We start from the raw sequence: 15677 nt of genomic DNA, 5'->3' as shown, positions 1-15677 counted from the left end.
AGTACTAACAGAGTCTTTTGTTTTGCATGTAAAATGTTTTGGTGAAGCTACAGTTGCTGCTGACACACACCTTGTGGTAGGGTATAATAACTGCCAGTGTCTTTCAAAAGCACCAAGAAACCATTGGCTGTCACATAAATGGTTACCTGATGTGGAAGGAATTGACATCTCGCTTACGTCCATGTAAAGCTATCTATGGCGAATTGCAGAGAGCCATGGCTGCTGAAAAGGCAACAATGTTGTTACGAACCTGGCTCAAAGGTTCGCAAAAAAGGAGAAGAGTCCACACAATAGTATAATGCAACAAAACATTTACTCTAATAAACATACCGCAACTTAAACTATGTGAATGTCAGCAGCGTAGAGCGTGGGTGAGTGGAAAATAAAGAAACAAAACAAACTGAGTTGCCCAATGCCGTCCAAACAAAAGAGCGAAGAGAAAGACTCCAAGATGGCTGCCCTATTTATATCATCTGGCTCCACCCTCTCAAGGTGCAGCCAACCAAGCTGACGGCCTGGAATAGGTGAAACATAAAGGAGGGAGAGAGAGGCCATCACAATGTGTTGACTCGAGTGATGGACTGCATACTCTTCCTTGCAGAAAGAAACTGAGGAGAAAAATTCACAATTACTAAAAATGGAGCATTTCTGGCTATCATTGAGCTCATAGCATGGTATGATGTCACACTGGCAGAGCATCTTAGAAGTCCACCTCAAAAAAACACAGGATATCTGTCCTGGTGCACTCAAAATGAATTTAATTTCCAGACTCAATATCAGAGTCCTAACACAACATACCTAACATGTGTGTTAGGTAAAATTTGTGCCCATATCAAAGCCTCCAAGTACTTTGTAATGGGTTTGGGCTGCACACTCGACATTTCAAAGCAAGAACAGGCCTCAGTTATCATACGGTATGAGAAAAAGAAGGTCACTATTACTGATCCTTTTGTGGGGTTTACTACTGTGAAGGACACAACTGGCAAAGGCCTCACAGATACACCGACAGAGGTGCTGGATAGCTTGGTGTTGGAGTAAGCTAACTGCAGGGAAAGTTATGACAATGGCTCTAATATGAGGGGAATACACAAGGGTGTCCAAGCTATAACACAACAGGGATGTTCAGAGGCTCTGTTGGCAATGAACTGGCAATACACAAGGACACAAAAATAAATTAACCCCCAAAGAAACAAGCCACAAAAAAGGAACATAGTGGCAAACCATTGTAGCTGGCAAGGAGGATTCTGGGTAACAGAGCCTGCAAGCAAAAGACTAGGAAACAAAACTATACTAACAGCCCTGTCTGCACTTCCAGTGTGCAAAAATTGTACAAAATTTCAAAATTAACTGCACCAAACTGTGCTTAGTAGCAATACACAAGTCAATTGTGGGAAGTCAGGTTATATATCGGCAAGACAGTAAAGGTTTAAAAAATAAAAAAATACACGAGGCAATATTATCAATGATAAAAATAAATGTGCAATACTAAAATTAGAATAACGTGATATATACTAAATAAACCATGGTAAATCCACCTGCTTACATGCCCCACTTCCACTCAAAAAGTACTGGAATGTCAAATAGTGACGTATCAAAACCACACTTTGTTGTGAAGTTGTGAGGCCTTTTCCACTAATTTGGAAACTTCCTCCAGAATGTCCTCAGGTAGATGTCAGTGCGTTGAACAACTGTTTGGCTTCAGACTCTCAGTCCTGTTGCCTTTGTTAATGCTTTTTGGATGCACTCAGCTAAATGTTGAGAATGGACTGTGTAAAAGATAAATAATGAGATAAAAATAGAATAAACAATATATAAGTATTGTTATATATACATAAAATATTGTATTGCAAAAATAAAAGTATTTGGATTGTAACAAAACAAGCAAAGTATTGAATTGCAGATAATAATTGTCAGATATTGCACAGGGTTGTGTACTGCACAGAGTAAGTAGTGAATAGTGAGAGTGTTGAACCTTGAGGAGTAACAATATTGCACATATAAGAGTTCATTGTGGTATTATGAGGTTCAAAGACCTTCTGTATTGTTCATTCAAATATCGAGGGTGGAGCAGCCTGTTGCTGAAGCTGCTTCTCAGTGCTGTCAGGTCACCCTCCCAGTTGGAGGTGGTGCTCATGGCACAGCATGGATGATTTAGCCGGGAAGGTGTTTCAAATTAAAAGACCGAATAAAGTAAACACATACTCACAAAAAAGAAAGAGAAATGATTTTGAAATCAAAAAAGTTCTTGTGGTTCTTATTTTTTTCCAACTGTAGACTGTGTGACCCTCATTTGTTCACCTGCCTTCAACTGCGTATAAGGAAGGGTGGGAATGAAACGATTAAAAGGCTGCATGTTGTATGTGCTATTAGAGTGTAGAATTGTGATGTTATTTTATTAACTCTTGCTCAGTTCACTGAATAAATCCACCAGAAATATGTAATAGTCATGTATTAATAATGTGTATTGTTAACATGTTGAATTCAGAATAAAGTTGGTGAAATTTGGGATGGAAGGTGGAAGAACCAACTGAATCTGTTTTTGTTTACAAAGAGATAAGCTCAGCGTTTAAATGCTCTAATCACTTGATTTGTTCTTACATAAGAAACACTTATATGTGACCTTTGACCGCTTTAATTGGTTTTACGGTAGTGACAGACTCCATGCACATGTCCTCTACCTAGGATCCCCGATCCAGATCTTACGTCGCTCCCCAACCTCCAGCCGGCAGCGACGGTACGTCATCATTACCGTGCAGTTGTTACCGTACGGATGTTCAGGTCTTAAAGGGTTAATGTCCCAATAGCTAAGTACACGTTTACATTTGTTTACCATTTAAGGTCAAGGCACCACACATAAACTCATCTCATCTCATCTTGTACTACCGCTTATCTCCACTAGGTCGCGCGGAGGTTGCTGGAGCCGATCCCCGCTATGATCGCGCGACAAACCGGGCAGGTCGCCAGTCCATCGCAGCGCTAAGGCAGAGACACGCAACCATTCGCCCATTTTAGGGACACGAATATGTCTTTGGAAGTTTGAGGAAACAGGAGTACGCGGGGAAATCCCACGGAGACACAGATAGAACATGCAAACTCCACCCAGAAACCCCGCACCTTCTCGCTGGGAGGCATCAGTGCCAACCACCGAGCCCGTGCCACCCACACGGTGAACTCGTTAATCTTAATCTTCTCTATGGAAATGAAAGTTTTAGAAAAAGAAAAAATCGCAAAGTAAAAAAGCATTCTTGTGCCCTCCAATAACACTCTGGGGTTGACATTTTGAATTTCCAAATATTTTAATGAGTGCCCCATAAAGGGTTAAGTAGTTTCACACTAAACAGGAAATAACGAACTAGAGAGAGAAACGAAAGAGAAATACTATACTGAATGTAGAAAGCAAAATGTTGTTCTCTTCATTCAGTTCATTAGTGTTGACTGTGGACTGACGGCCACACATCTGTACAGCTGCCAAGACTGTAACTACTCCAATCTCTGCTGTCAGAAAAGAAGGAGGTAAGCCTGACAATATTAAAGGGCTGTATATTTCAACTTTGCTAATAATATTTGGGAATTTTGTTCTGTGTGATTTATGTGCAGAGATATGAAGTAAGATTTGGGAAATGTGCATCTATAATGTGTTAAAATCAGTGTGATGTAGAAGAAACCTGGAGTAAAGGGGCTCATGTTAATATGTACCACACCATAAAAATAACCCAAACCAAATCCTTAAAGTGTAGTACAAAAAAGTGATGTTGTTTTATTAACTCTTGCTCAGTTCACTGATTTAATCCACCAGAAGTATGCAACAGTAGTCACAAAACTATTCTAAAATGTGTTGAATTCAGAGTAATGTAGGACAAATATATGGTGTAGTTTAATCATAGATGAGGCTCATGTTTTATCAGCTTTTACCTGAAATCTAAAGTTATTGCTCTGCTGACATGAAAGATGGAGCTGTGGGAAATCTTGTTTTTCTTGTGAGGCGATGGGAGACTATTACTGGTGAAAACAAGTCAAAACATAGCTCTCAAATCATAGGTTAAAAAAAAACTTGCAATGATTTACATATCAATGTTCTTTGTTTCCTCATCACATGGGCTCTCATTGGAAATATTCATCATCGCAGTAGCAGTTGTTCACATTGAAGTTTCTGCAAAATTGAAACTGAAACTCACAAGAAAAAAAAAAGTAGCATCTAAATTCCTTAAAGTACCGTGTTCAAGAAAGGACGCTTGACTATTTTAGATGAAGTAGTAAACGAAATTCAATCTCTCTTTACACTGTGGTTGCAGGAAGTTAGTAAGTAATATAGATAGATAAGGTGCAGTGGCAGGATGATGGCAGTAGTCATCTGATATGATGGTAGAGTTATTGTAAATAAACAGTATATAGTAGTAGTATAGTATGTAATATAATATAATATTAATATATTAATATAATATAATATAATTAATATAATATAATAGAGTTATATATTATATAAAGTAACTTATTGTTTGGCTGTGATTCAGATTGCCATGCTGTTTGTGGTGTTATGTATTATGGGTTTTATTTTATTGCTGCCAATTGACTGTGATGAAATCAACTTTTGGTGAATGAAACATAGTTTATATAGTTAGTCCAGATACTTTTTGTTTTGTTTTTTAGACTCCAAGATATTGTTTCAGGATCCTTTAGACGCTCAGCAGAACATCTGTCCACTATGAACCCTCGGCTAACAGCGACCCAGCAGAGAACGATCTGCTCTCAGCTGGGAAAGGTCAAACTGCAGCTGCTGTACAAGGCCAGCGTCCATGGATACACCAGTGCAGCCTTCCACCAACGATGTGACAACCGCTCTCCCACTGTGTCTGTGGGCTATAACGCTTCTGGCTTTGTATTTGGAGGATACACCAAACAACCCTTTTCTCAGTCTGGACAGTATGTCCAAGATGACCAGGCCTTTCTTTTCATCCTTAAAGGAGAAAATCTCCTCAGATATCCAGTCACTCAACCTGCATATGCAGTGAGAATGATGAAAAACTCTGGGCCTTACTTTGGAGAAGATTTGGCTCTAGCCAAAGGAAACAATGCTGTAGTTTATAGCAGTCCAAGGAAATATTACAACTTCAATGCTGCAGAAATGCACGGAAATGACCTGAACCTGACTGAGTGTGAAGTCTACCAGGTGGAAGGTAAGTTCAATTTGTTGTTACTGATTTGTTGGTGCATGTCATTTGTTACTATCAACACATCTCTAAAGTCTATATATAGTCCAGTTCTTTGTTCTGCATTGTTGAAATACTTGAAGTCAAATGAGCAACTAACTTTGTCTTTTGTAGTATATAAAGATTATTGGAGTGAGAAGAACAGTTATTATTGCTAAGTTCACTATATACATACATATGTGTGTGTAATATACACAAAGTGCAGTTGGTTCCTCACAAGGAGGTATTGTAGAGTCATGTCCTGTTGTTCGTATATATGAGTAAGTGCTGCCTCCCCAGCACACAGCAGCATAGAAGAGGACACTGGCAATGGTCCAGCAGCTTCTGGCAGATATTAAATGACCTTAGCTTCCTGAGGAAATAGAGACGGCTCTGGCCTTTTTTGTAGACTGAGTTTTTGTTAACGGACAGTCCAGTTTGTGACCCAGGTAGGTCTGAACCACCTCTGCAGGTGGTGCCTGCACCTCCGGAAATCCACTACAATCTCCTGGGTTTTAGCTGAATTGATCAGAAGGTGATTCGCACCATGAGACAAAGTTGTTCACAAAATTCTCATACTGCTGCTCATGTCCATCCCTGGTAAACCCCACAATTGCAGGATTGAATCATTCAAAGGTGTACAGGGTGAATAGGACAGGAGAGAGCACAGTTCCCCTGTGGTGCTCCAGTGCGTCGGACGATAGTCCCGGCCGTGCAGTTCTGCAAGCTCTCGCAGTGAGAAAGTCCGCTATCCAGGAAGTGCATAGCAAACTCCCGTCTCTCTTAGCTTTTCTCTCAGTAGCAGGGGTTAGATGGTGCCGAATGTGCTGGAGAATTTAAAAAAACAGCAGGCAGAGGAGAGCATCCTCCACCCCGACATTCTCCTCGTAGGCAAACTGCAATGGGTCGAGAGTGTGGAAGATCTGAGGCCTGATGTGATGGAGCAGTAGGCACTCCATGGTCTTCATGATGCTGGATGACAGGGCGTCCAGTCTATAATTACTTTTCTCCTGCGGGTGTAGCTTCATGGGGGAGAGGGATGACACTGTATATTTTCCACTGCAGGGGGACCCTCCTAAGGTATAGACTCAGGTTACTGATAAAGGGACTCTGCCCAGCACAGACGCACAGGCCCTAAGTTATCATGGGAACACTCCGTCTGGGTTTGCATGTTTCATGTTAAACCATCTCATTAAATTAGGTTGTATAGGTTTTGTAATATTATTTATTTTCATTAGATGCAAATATTTTGCTTTTCAGAAGATACCACTTTACTTGAGCGTCCATGGAGGCCCATAATCTGGAATTCTGAGTAAGACTGAGTCACCACTCTACACAATGTCATTAACATTCATTACTTTTCTCCAACATACATAAATCATGCAATGAAATTGTTTCAGATTGTTTTTCATGTTTTCCTAGGAGCACAACTACTAATATCATATGACCATGATCAAAATTCTGTTACAATCAAAACCATCTCAACAAAAGGTCTTTATCTCCTCATTTCTACAGGAGGAGGACAAAGCTGATGGAGAGCATTAAAACCCACAAACCCATAGACAGTTCTGTGTCCCAGGTTCGGGTTTTGCTTGTTGGACCAGTTGGAGCTGGAAAGTCCAGCTTCTTCAACTCTGTCAACTCTGTATTCAGAGGACATGTCACCAGCCAGGCCATGTGTGGCAGCTCTGCCACCAGCCTCACCACACAGGTTGGTGCCATCAAGCTAATGATTTTTATTTATGGTCATTTTAAAAAGAAAATGATGAAAATCTGTTACTCCATCACTTTGTATCTGGTAGTTTCGTGCCTACCCTCTGAAAGATGGGCGGGAAGGCAAACATCTGCCAATCATCTTATGTGATACCATGGGGCTGGAGGAAAGCACAGGAGCGGGGCTTGATATAAATGACATCAGCAGTATTCTTAAAGGTCATCTGTCAGACCGTTATCAGGTACAGTATTTAATCAAGAAGGACGTTTGACACATTGATTTAACTTTATTTAATTTCAACTATTCCTTTCTTTCTCCTCAAATGTTTGACTCAGTTCAACTCTCGTTCTTGGACTTCGTGGTTCTATAACCCTTTCAAGTCTCAAGAGCTCAAGGACAAGATCCACTGTGTAGCCTACGTCATTGATGCCTGCAAGGTCTCCATCATGCCTGCAAATCTAGAGGAGAAGCTGAATGACATCCGCAGTCAGATTAACTCAATGGGTCAGTAGAGGTTTATTGTATTGTATTGTATTGGAATTGTAAGAAAAATATGAAATATTAAGTGAGACCTCAAAGCTTTATGGTCCAGTTTGTAAAAACTGACCTAATTCTGTAAATGTTCTTTCTGTTCTGGTGTCTCCAGGGATTCCTCAGCTGGTCCTGCTCACTAAAGTAGATGAAGCCTGCCCTCAGGTGAAACAGGACGTGACAAACATTTATTCCAGCACCTACATTAAGGAGATGGTGAGGATTTCAGGGGTTCAACACAGAAAATAAATCTGGTTTTTAACTATAATAGTTTACTACTTTGTCTTTTGTGATCCAGGCGGAGCAGGTCAGTGCTCGGCTCGGTGTGCCTCTGTCCCATGTCATTCCCTTCAAGAACTACAGTGAAGAATTGGAGTTGGACTTGAACTGTGACATCCTGATCCTCAGCGCCATCAATCAAATGCTTCGTTTGGCTGATGACTATTTTGACGACGAAAAACCAAGAAGTCTGTGGTGTACACGGATGTACTACTAGTCCAGATTTGTGATCCAGGAAGTCCGCATGCAGCCAGGTCTCCGCGAAACACAAACACTGCTCATGTCCACTCCCTGTGGATGGTACCGACGGATGGTACTGTGCACACAGTTTATCCTTTTTGCCTGCCAAAGACCTCAGGTTTGTATTTCGTTTGTAATTTTCATTTTTTTCTGAACATTGTGACTTCACATTTGTGAAAAAAAAAATGCATGATGAAAATTTTTTTTTGTGTTTTTAAAGTGATCAGAACAAAATAATGCTTATCCTTTTTCATGGATATTCATATTGCTTTTATTGTTGGGGAGAGCTGACATAGATTATTTGGCGTAGGTACCTATTATATTTTGTTTGGTGACTCTTTCTGGCACAAGTCTAGGACTTCCTAGAACATGTAAATATGTATGTGCTGCTGCATTTAAACTGTACACAAGCTGCTTTTTATTTGAATTGTCAAAAACTCTTCTTAGAGCTTCCTTGTTTTTTTTTTTTTTTTGCTTTTTGGAGAATACTTATGATTACAAGATAAGACTGTAGCCTCATCGTTCAAATGGATGCTGGATGAAATCATTAGATAATGCTTTTGTGTATACATGCCCCAAATCCTAAATCAGAACATTCATTCAATTCATTCATTCATTTTCTGTAACCGCTTGTCCTCTGGAGGGTCGCGGGGGTGCTGGAGAATATTACTTTTTTCACAACAAAGAGGTTTGATCAAGTCTACGCTGAATCCAGCAGAAGAACAAAAGTGTATAGCTTTCGTCCTCTCTGTCGATTGCTTGTTTTCTTAGACTGAAATTGTTTGTTTGTTAATGCACTTTTTTAAAAAAAGAAAAAAAATGTTTAAAGTGAATCACACTTATTAAGATGAGAGTAGACTGGTGGTTTATTTATTCAAATGTATGCTATTATTATTGCAACTTTCCAAATAAATGAGTTGGTAAATGAGTTGTAAGGTTGTTGAGTTAATTAACGTTAGAATAATGAGCTATGCTAATACTTTGCTTCATTTACTTCACATTTTTCTAAACACAACACAGCTTCCATCATTTTGCTTCATTTTGCCACTAGCTTCTTAGCCATTAGCCCATATTTTAGCATATTCATTAGCCTCTGTAACTGTATATAACATATGGTTAGTAGTCAACTTTAAGGTTGACAAATACTAGATGTAGGTAACCTACCTGGCCATGCTAGATGTAGCTGTTGGTTTTGTAATAACCCAAGCCTGATGCAGGTCTGTTTTCCCGCGTTGCTGCTAGCTGTGTGGTGTACACAACACAAAGCTCTTCTGCTTCTTTGTTCTCTTCGACACTTAAGTCTTGTTCATGACCATTCAGGGCATAATTACAGGCATCTAAAGATTTATATGTCCTCATTTTCTCCTTAGGACACAAGCTTGGTTCCCATCCATTGTGTTATTGCGTAGCAGTCGGCCAATCTGGTCCCACCGATAAATGTTAACCGTACAAATTCAGATAAGAACTCGCACTTTCTTGTCAAAAACAAAGTGAAGAGAAGCTGCATGTCCTCTGTCAGTGTTAGCTTAGCTAACAAGCAGTTCCTGTGGGCCTCCAAGTAAGCCCCGCCCCCTGTGTTGCCAGATGGGAAATGATAAATTATCACACCAGAATCTACAATACAACAGACCATAGATAATGTACGATCACATTATCGTACATTATGGGTTTTTTGGAATCATTGATTGCACTGATGGGGATATTTTTGCACAATAATGATAATTATTACACATCTGGCTGCCCATCCCCATCTTTCAGTAACTTAATGTACCTAAAACTTCTCCTTTATTGTCTGTGGTTGATTAAAATATAAGTTCTGTTACATTATGATTATTGTTATGGTATCACTATCTTATCTTTAAAACACATTATTATTATAATAATTATCCATCCTGTGTACAGCCACTTATTTTGTTTGTCTAGACGAAACGATATTTGATAGAAAGTTGTGCCTCTTACTTTTTAATTTAGTTTTTTAGTCATAAGTAGAAATGTCTCTTTTACTTTTGGATGTGATTTGAAACAGTAAAAAAATATGTCTGGTGTCATTTGTTGTCAAAGCCGATAAACAATTAAAGCTCAAAGCGAATGAACATAAAAACTGAAATTTATTAATGCAGCTCAGACAGTAACTGTACAGCGAACAGTGATGGGAGTGGGTCCCGCTGAGGAGCCGTCCCTCCCTGTGGTGTTACAACAAACTGTAAACTACACGACGCACACATTACAGCTGTAATCTGACTCACCGCCTGTATTTGCATCATTAAAATCAACTGGATTAGAGTGGATTATAAATTGGCAGCTGGCCTCTCAGCGACAATAAAAAAAAAAAAAAAAAAAACTCTAAACAAACACATCTCGAAATAGTGTTTAAAATATCAATGCCGTGGTTAGTGCACATAATAAATGAGAGTCGTCTTTGACTTGGCCACAGTTAACATTGAACTGGTTGTACAGCTTTCACACACTGACCAACAAGAACGATGCGCGACGGTGAAGGAGGAACGTCCAGGAAACGCAGTGTGACACTCAGTCCGTCAACTTCTGTTCTCCCCCTCTTCAAGACACTGATGCATTTCCTCCACTTGAGTCGGCCACAGCCAGAGGACGGCGGCAGCACTGCGAGGGGGGCGGCGGCGGAGGGGGGGGGGTGTGAACATGACATCCGGCTGACTCTTCTAAACGACGGGTGAGGTTTGTTGCAGACTGTTGGGAGCTCAGAGGAAGACCAGTGGAAAGAGGGAGCAGAGGTGAGGCTCTTATGGCACAGCTGATGCTCTCGAAACAGTCACATGGCTTTTCTCCGGTCAAGCCAACTGCTTCAGTCATCGACAGAAAAAGGCAGCCACGTGAAGAAGAAACAGTTCCACTTCAACCACATCGGTTACAGTGCAGAACACACACACGTATTCACACACACACACACGCACGCGCGCGCAAACATACAAAAACAAAACAAGGGATTGGTCCGAGTCCAAAGGCTGAGTTCAGTGTCAACCAGACTGGGGAATAAAGGAGGGAGATTGGCACCTACACTGCAGCTTTCTACCCGTTAACACAACTACGCTAACGAGCTTTAATGCTACAGAATGACCTTTTCTGGGCTAAATGTTTACATCAACAAAACTCAAACCTTGTGTCCTTTGTATTTGTCAAGCAGGCGGCTAACAAGCATTATGTTTATTCTGAATGTGGAATCATCCTGCTAAAAATAAAGTAAAAAAACAACAACCCTGCAGTGTTTAAGACTGTACATAGCTTCAGAGTCAACCGTCCACCATAGACACAGGAGATTCTGATGTTCATTGCGTAAAGAGTTAATAAAGGAGTAAATAGTTTTCATGCAACAAGGAGGGTGTTGGCACAGTTGTGCAAACGCCTCCTCGGGCCGTCTGGCGACGCAGTATTACGGCTTAATCTTGCTTCTTAACGAAATGATGTCGGTTTAAGGGATGACTTGTGCTATTTGTCAGGTACTTTAGAGCTTACATTGTGATATAAGGTATAAATACCAAGGTTAAAGCACTTACTCTAGTATCTATGGTGAAGTTTGCGAGACTGACACGCTCCTTTATTTACTCCGCCTGTGAGCAAACGAGACAACTAAAATGTTCTCTTAAAACAAGACCAACACATCTGACAAATTAGAAAAATAAAAAATGCAGTTTTGAGGTTTAAATCTACTTTGAATGCTTGAAGTGACTCTGACGTGCGCAGCAACTTACTTCAAGCCTCGCGTAAATGTTAACTATGATTTACACGGAATCATTAAAAGTGTTAGAAGGACGGGCTAGAATAGCTTCATAATCTGACTCCTGCTGCATGAAAAAAACAAAGAAACTGTTAAAGTATTTCTTACAGGCAGGAACTGGGATAAAACAAACAAAAACTGTTCTGCAGGTTGTCACTTTGGCTGTTCAGCGTTTGGACTGGACACGATCGATCACACACTGTGCTTACGTTAACATCTAAAGAGATGACATTCAACTTCCAAACAGTAGAAAAGAAATGAAAGAGCTTTTCCTCGTGTTATTTTTCTTCTTCTCTTAAAGAACTGTACAAGATTATTAAAAAAAAAAAAAAATCAACAATTAGTTATACATATTTATATGACAACATGGTTTACGTTATATTACTATAAAGAATACCACTTTGCTTTGTTCTCATTTAAGACTCTTTTATGCAGTATTCCTTTTTCAGAGAGCTGGAGCGTTGCTGCGCTGATATATTTTTATGTGATAACATTGTCATACCTCTGTGATGTACTTGTACTAGTATCAATAAAAATATTGTCTTAATAGTGAGACTGAATTCAGATTTAATTCTAATTTCACAAACCGACAGCATCCCTGCGGTTGCCGCGTCACGCCACAGGGTGGCGCTAAGTGACCTAGAAGACAGATCCCATTACTGACGCTCAGCAGTCAGCATCAACCTGAACTTAAAACCCACATCAGGCCTCACTGATGCTTCACCCTCACCCGTCTCATCACCTGTGAAGCGGAGAAAGTCAAAAGACTCTTTACAGTTCACTCAGAGACAGGAGGCTGGTCAGGGCCCCGCCTTCTTCTTCTTCTTCTTCTTCTTCTTCTTCTTCTTCTACATCCTTTCAGATATTTGCAGTCCAGAAAGCCAGGGAGCGCCATTAAGCCACCTGCAGGAAAAAGGAATACTGCATTCTTCAGCCGGTTGTTTCTTCAGCTCTAGTGTGCATCCTGCAAGGGAAAGAATCGGAATGATGGTGGGGTGGAGGGTGGGGGTGGGGGGGTCGGGGGTCATCTAGGCTGCTCCTTCCTTTGGAGAGGACGGGGTCTGGGACGTAGAGCTGGAGGAGGAGGAGGAGGAGGACGCGGAGCTCTTCAGAGAGCCCAGGGTCTTGCTGAACCATGAGTTCTTGGCGGCCTGGATCTCGTTCATCAGGACTCCCCGCTGATGCTCGAGCTCCTGCGGAGAAACAAAAAAGGACCAGGACTCATTCAGAGGGGGGAGCACGGAGGAGGAGCACGGTGTTCAGCTTAGAACACACACAGGCCATGATGCTGCAATCATACAGCACATGATTCTGTTTAATATGACCCCTGCAGAGTAAATCTTTATGAAGTGTCACCTAGAGACACCAGAGGAAGGATATGCAGCTAAAGTCACTGATAGTTTAAGATTTTAACCTAAATGTCTTAAATTTGGAGCTTCCATCCATATAACCTTTCATCAGGTCAACATTTTATTTAATTTAACTATTATTGATGCTATATAAATAAAATTGAATTGAATTCATCCAAACCCTCCAACATCAGCTGGATTTAATGCTAATTAACAAATGTTAGCACGCTAACAAGCTATAAATGAATATTCGTTTACAAACATTACGTCATTTCTGTAAAATTAAATATTCTTTTTTTTCTTTTTCTTTATGACACTTATTAAATCTGCTCCTTGGCCCCGGTAGAACACCCCGATGCTAATCATCGGCCCGCGCTGCCGCTGACCTGGATGCGACACTTGGCCTCGACCAGCTGCAGCTTGGTCTGCGCCAGCTCCAGCTCCATCTGTCTCAGCTGCTCCTTCAGCCCGTCCTTCTCCTCGTCCAGCGGCTCGTTGGAGGTCCGGTCGCTGCCGGGGGACGAGGCCTGGAGGGAGCCCAGGGTGCCGAACAGGTCCCGGCAGTGGTCGCAGCCCATCACTTTATTCTGCGCAGGGACAGGAGAGGAGAATATATGAACATGACATCACAAAATATAAGAATAAGCGCTGGTGTCTCTGCCACAAACATTAGAGCAGGAAAACAAGACTTGAAGCCAAAATATTTTTATTCATTCAGTGTTTCATCTTTGTGAGGGGACTATATATATATATATATATATATATATATATATATACACACCACATTTAATATTTTTTAAATTGCAAAAAAATATATATATATTTACAAAATGTATAATCAACCAAAGATTTTCCGCTCCCCCTGCAGTACCTTCGTGGATCCCCTAGGGGTCCTGTTGAAGACCTATGCTCTATTTGATGCAGCACTGTTGCTTAGTTTTGTGCGACATCCAACAACGTTGTAGGCTCACTAAAGCCTGGAAATCACCGCTAGTCTCTCCTGACTGAATTGTCCCTCCTTGCTTTATGTGCTCTTGCCACACAAAGTAAATTGAGAAAGAAATCACGTCCTCTGTCTTGGCTCGAGGTGGTGCTCCACCACACCCACAAAAAAAACAACACCGCATGTTTGACGAGGGCTAAAAAACGAGTCGTGGTGGATTATTTGTGCAATAAGTTTCCTCGTGGATGCGATAAGGTGGGCGTGTCCGTCTGCCTGATGTGAGAGCACGCTAATGAATTATGCTTTGTTCTCTGATGCTACGTCTCACAACTTGCACCGGCTGCTTGATAAGTATCAGCGGCGTGATCTCACCCTGACGATGTCCAGCTCCTCTTTTGTCGCTGCCTGCTGTTTTTCCAGCCTGGTGCTCAACTGGGAGCAGATCTGAAACACAGAGAGGAAGCTGGGTAAGAGGCGACCGACTCTCCGAATTCAAGCCGGGGGGTAAAAGAACCGGTACCTGTTTGTACTCGGCTATGATCGCAGTGGTTTTCTTGATCTCCTGCTCGGCTTTTTCCAGCTCCCTCCTGAAAACTTCCTTCAGCTGGAGGAGAAAGAACAAGGCGACAAAGTAATTAAATGTTCGGTTTATGAGGTGGATGAGCTCAATAATATCTACACAAAATATTATGCTGCACTCGTACGCAGTGAGATTGTGATTTGATTTTTATTCGTCTCAAACAAGCACAAGCACAAAAACAAACAGTATATATATTACTTTAATATGAATTAAAGCCCTGTTCATAAACAGACTAACTAAATATAATGTGGATTTATTTCTGTTTACATTTATTTTTAAATAGTTTTAATTTAATGCACAGTTTTGTGTCCTCGTGTAGTTTATTCCACAATTTTACACCACCAGCACAGAGGTGAATGGATGGTAGACTGTTTACAATCACAATTCCCGGTTGGATTTTCTGCACCTTTAGTTCAGTTTCTTTCTCTTTAACTATGTCTTAGGTTCTAGTGAAATAGGAGTCTTCAGGATGCATTTATTTTCCCGTTTGTTTTTGTGAATTCTCGCAGCTTGTTCTTGACACATCGACCGGGAAGAACTTTTTTCTCATGTGGTGTCTAGTTACTACTCTGTGATTGGTCAGTGGGCGTGGTTAATGCAGAGAAGAGGAAATGCTAGCGGCCCCTCTGTGAGCTCCTAGGTGCTAATATTCGCAGTGCGACCGGTTATCTGTCCTGGGTGGAGATAATCATAATGTGTGCGGGTGCAAACTGAACGAACGACGTGATCCGACATCTGCTTGCTTAGTGCGAGCGATGTGGACTGTAGTGGGAAGACCCTATGACGACTTCCTTGGAGTTTGGCACTTGAGTTTCTCGTGACGTACAAGAACAAATTTCCACTTCTGGCAGAGTATGTAACGAGCTGTAGTCACAGACAGACGCTGATTAAAGTAACTGGCAGCCAGTTGCGTTGAACTGATTGGAATTTAAAATAAAAAAAGTCTTGTCGCAGCTCGTTAAGGCTGATCTTAACGAGGGCTGACGTTACCTGAGCCGTCTCTTCTTCCTGTCGTCTCTTTTCCTCCTCGGTCTCCACCAGACGCTGCTTGGTCGTCAGCAGCTCTTTGTTCAGAACATCGGCTTTGTCTTCCGCCTAGAGACA

General features: G+C 41.1%; 2 protein-coding genes across 4 annotated transcripts in view; one reads left to right on the top strand and one right to left on the bottom strand.

Annotated features, from left to right (window-relative positions):
* The first annotated feature begins 3314 nt into the window (after positions 1-3314).
* LOC125008984 (interferon-induced protein 44-like) lies at positions 3315-8878 on the top strand. Of its 2 annotated transcripts, none has more exons than XM_047586434.1 (8): positions 3315-3513; positions 4648-5174; positions 6447-6498; positions 6702-6897; positions 6989-7141; positions 7236-7404; positions 7547-7647; positions 7730-8878. In XM_047586434.1, the coding sequence occupies exons 2-8, from the start codon at positions 4703-4705 to the stop codon at positions 7925-7927; spliced, it is 1341 nt and encodes a 446-aa protein (XP_047442390.1). In that variant the 5' UTR covers positions 3315-3513; positions 4648-4702; the 3' UTR covers positions 7928-8878. The 2 variants fall into 2 exon arrangements, with proteins under 2 accessions (XP_047442390.1, XP_047442391.1); XM_047586435.1 differs by having other exon boundaries at positions 3431-3513; positions 4668-5174.
* A 1161-nt stretch (positions 8879-10039) lies between these two features.
* Positions 10040-15677, bottom strand: part of rabgap1l (RAB GTPase activating protein 1-like) — a 122856-nt gene continuing 117218 nt past the window's right edge. For both annotated transcript variants that reach the window (XM_047586222.1, XM_047586223.1), the window contains exons 22-26: positions 15564-15668; positions 14514-14597; positions 14366-14437; positions 13437-13637; positions 10040-12894 (exon numbers count right to left, since the gene is read on the bottom strand). In XM_047586222.1, coding sequence (XP_047442178.1) covers positions 12730-12894; positions 13437-13637; positions 14366-14437; positions 14514-14597; positions 15564-15668 — 627 coding nt within the window. In that variant the 3' untranslated portion in view covers positions 10040-12729. The remainder of the gene's footprint in view (positions 12895-13436; positions 13638-14365; positions 14438-14513; positions 14598-15563; positions 15669-15677) is intronic.

This window comes from Mugil cephalus, chromosome 6 (assembly GCF_022458985.1).
Source record: "Mugil cephalus isolate CIBA_MC_2020 chromosome 6, CIBA_Mcephalus_1.1, whole genome shotgun sequence".
NCBI classification, from domain to species: Eukaryota; Metazoa; Chordata; class Actinopteri; order Mugiliformes; family Mugilidae; genus Mugil; species Mugil cephalus.
Note: the sequence above shows the minus strand (reverse complement) of the source record. Positions and strands in the feature narration are given on the sequence as shown.

Bases quoted from the DNA above. Each gene is read 5' to 3' on its own strand.
- LOC125008984 (XM_047586434.1), top strand. From the start codon at position 4,703: ATGAACCCTCGGCTAACAGCGACCCAGCAGAGAACGATCTGCTCTCAG. The intron at 7,142-7,235 runs GTACAGTATTTA...TGTTTGACTCAG, and splicing joins ATCTGTCAGACCGTTATCAG to TTCAACTCTCGTTCTTGGAC. The intron at 7,405-7,546 runs GTCAGTAGAGGT...TGGTGTCTCCAG, and splicing joins CAGTCAGATTAACTCAATGG to GGATTCCTCAGCTGGTCCTG.